General features: G+C 42.0%; 1 protein-coding gene across 1 annotated transcript; it reads left to right on the plus strand.

The window, feature by feature from the left end:
• The first annotated feature begins 459 nt into the window (after nucleotides 1-459).
• Nucleotides 460-2,352, plus strand: rgs16 (regulator of G protein signaling 16). The gene is made up of 5 exons (XM_070831782.1): nucleotides 460-581; nucleotides 803-886; nucleotides 1,002-1,063; nucleotides 1,187-1,353; nucleotides 1,583-2,352. The coding sequence occupies exons 1-5, from the start codon at nucleotides 538-540 to the stop codon at nucleotides 1,796-1,798; spliced, it is 573 nt and encodes a 190-aa protein (XP_070687883.1). The 5' UTR covers nucleotides 460-537; the 3' UTR covers nucleotides 1,799-2,352.
• Nucleotides 2,353-2,567: the final 215 nt, after the last annotated feature.

Below are 2,567 nucleotides of genomic sequence, written 5' to 3' on the forward strand. Positions count from 1 at the left end.
AACTTTATAACGTATGAGGAAAACCCGTAGGCTCTGTTTCAAAGGTACAGCATATCTAAAAGAGCCCATGTACACAACATATACTATGCAATATGAACAGTATTCTCACATCTGCATATTGAATGGGAGTTTTTTTTACACTTTTCATGCTTGTAAATAAGCTGATTTGAAAGAGAGGGGTGACCACAAACATGCAAGCTTTACTGTGACGTGTTTTCAAGGCCATGCAAGAAAAACAGGCTAGAATATTAGTGACTTTTACCACTTCCAGTAAATTCCCAGCTTCGTCCTTGCATATCCTCCCCTATTTTTCTGACTTCATCGTCTCCCTCTCTCTTCCTTGCTCTCGCTCTGCCCCTCTGCGATTGGTCGAGAGGGCTGATGACACATCAGAGGCAGGGGAGCTGGGAGTATAAAACCTCTGTTCTGGCTCTGTTCAGCCACACAGACAACCTCACTCTCTACTGAGCTGTGCAAAACGGATATTTAACCACGGACCGACCAAAGCACGACCCCTACCAGCTCCAACCTGCTGCTATGTGTAAAGGACTAGCATCGCTGCCTACCTGCTGCTTGGAAAGGTACACGAAGCAATGAAAACACTAACATGGAAGATGTTTGGGGATTTGGATTATAGGATATGGAAGGCAGCTCTGCTGGTTTATTTTTGCGCATCTGTTTGCGAGCATTACATAAACTAGAGGAGAATCAGTTTTAGGTTATGTGAAATTTAGACATTCATGCTGTTTTTACTGCACACTGATGGCTTGACAGTATGCAATCTGTTTTCTTCTTCTCACAGGGCCAAGGAGCTGAAAGCAAGGCTGGGAAGCATTTTGCAAAAACCCAATTGGAATCTGTCCAGCTGCAGAATAGGGCAAAATAAGTAAGTATCATGCTTACTATACCACAGAGGGCAACCAATTCATTTTACATCCATTGTCAATGCATGCTTTATTGGAATTCTGGATTAAATCTAATTTTGCATCACTGATTTTCAGGCCAACTCTGGAAGAATGCCTGAAGTGGAAAAAGTCTTTTGAAAAACTACTGTCTAGCAAATGTAAGTATATTTCTAGATGTTTGCATTTCTTGACACTCTGTGTGCCTGTGTGTGTAAGCACATGCAGCCCCCACAGGACCATCATCATCACTTTAAGTAATCAAATGTCCTCTCTTTCCTCAGATGGACTGTGTGCCTTCACGGCCTTCCTGGTATCTGAGTTCAGCGAGGAGAACATTGCGTTCTACTTTGCCTGTGAGGATTACAGGAATATCAAGTCACCTGCTAAATTACCGGCCAAAGCCCAGAAGATCTATGATGAATTCATCGGCAGTGACGCTCCCCGGGAGGTAAGGAAACACCAAATCTGTAAAAACTAATTTAAATCTGAATCCTAAAAGTTAGATGATGAAGCCCAAAGCAACAAAACACACACTACCAGCACTGCAAAAGCAGACTTTTTACATTGATTTGCAGTTAGATGTAAGGTATTGTCCTAGTAGGGCTTATATAACCCTCTCCGAAATGGAAAAAAACCTGTGACTAATCTGATTCTTTCTCCTCGTCTCCGTTCATCAGATTAACATCGACCACGAAACTCGTGACATCACCAAAGCCAACATGCTGGCGCCGTCACCTTCTTGCTTCGACTTGGCGCAACACAAGATCTACATGCTAATGGCCAAAGACTGCTATCCTCGCTTCCTCCGCTCTCCAGCCTACAGGGATCTAGTGTGCCAAGCCAAACCAAGCACCAAGCCCCCCAAGCAGCCTCAGCAGGAGAAGAAGGCGTGAAATCTCCCCATGAGTTAATGGCAGATTGTCAGTGGTAACCTTAAGGGTTGAGAATGCAAGAAAGGCGTGACGTTAGGGTGCTGCATCAAGAAGCTGAGTGCGAGTGCAGACACAGGGGTCGTCACAAGAGCACCGATGGATGGGCGTACTCTGTAGACCCCATTAATTCGATGATGAGGAAAGACTGAAGAGAAAAAACAGGAGGAAGGGTTGATGCCTTAAGTGGACTTATCTTATAAGTGGACAGATTGAGTTTTTCCAGCAAAGTCAAGTGAAAGTGTAACACACTGAGTGACAATCAAAGAGGAGAAGTGGGAAAAGCACTTTTCTTAGCCATTAGGCAGACTTATGTGTTTGTGATGTGATGTTCTTATGTCCAAGTCTTACACTGTTTGTGAACAGGCATGTGGAGTACTTCATGATTTTGTATTTATTTGTATTTATTTGTCTGTAATATATATTTGTTGCATTTTTACCAAACGAGGATGAGGAAAATGTGCAATTTAATTTATAATATTTATACCACTTTTGTCTTTTTTTACATGTCAGCAAATAAACTCAGTTATTTGAAAAATAAAAACGAAATGAAAAAATGCTCAAATGTGTCGTCCTTATTTAGCAAAATCATGATTTAAAGGTCGTTTTTAACATATTTCTGAGCAGAGCCACACATTTGCAAAGATACCAAACAGTGGCAATAATGCAACAAGAGCATCTCACACTTTTAGCCTCCACCATGGGTATTTTAAGTAACTCATTAAGCCCAGTC

This window comes from Pempheris klunzingeri, chromosome 6, assembly GCF_042242105.1.
Source record: "Pempheris klunzingeri isolate RE-2024b chromosome 6, fPemKlu1.hap1, whole genome shotgun sequence".
NCBI lineage: Eukaryota > Metazoa > Chordata > Actinopteri > Acropomatiformes > Pempheridae > Pempheris > Pempheris klunzingeri.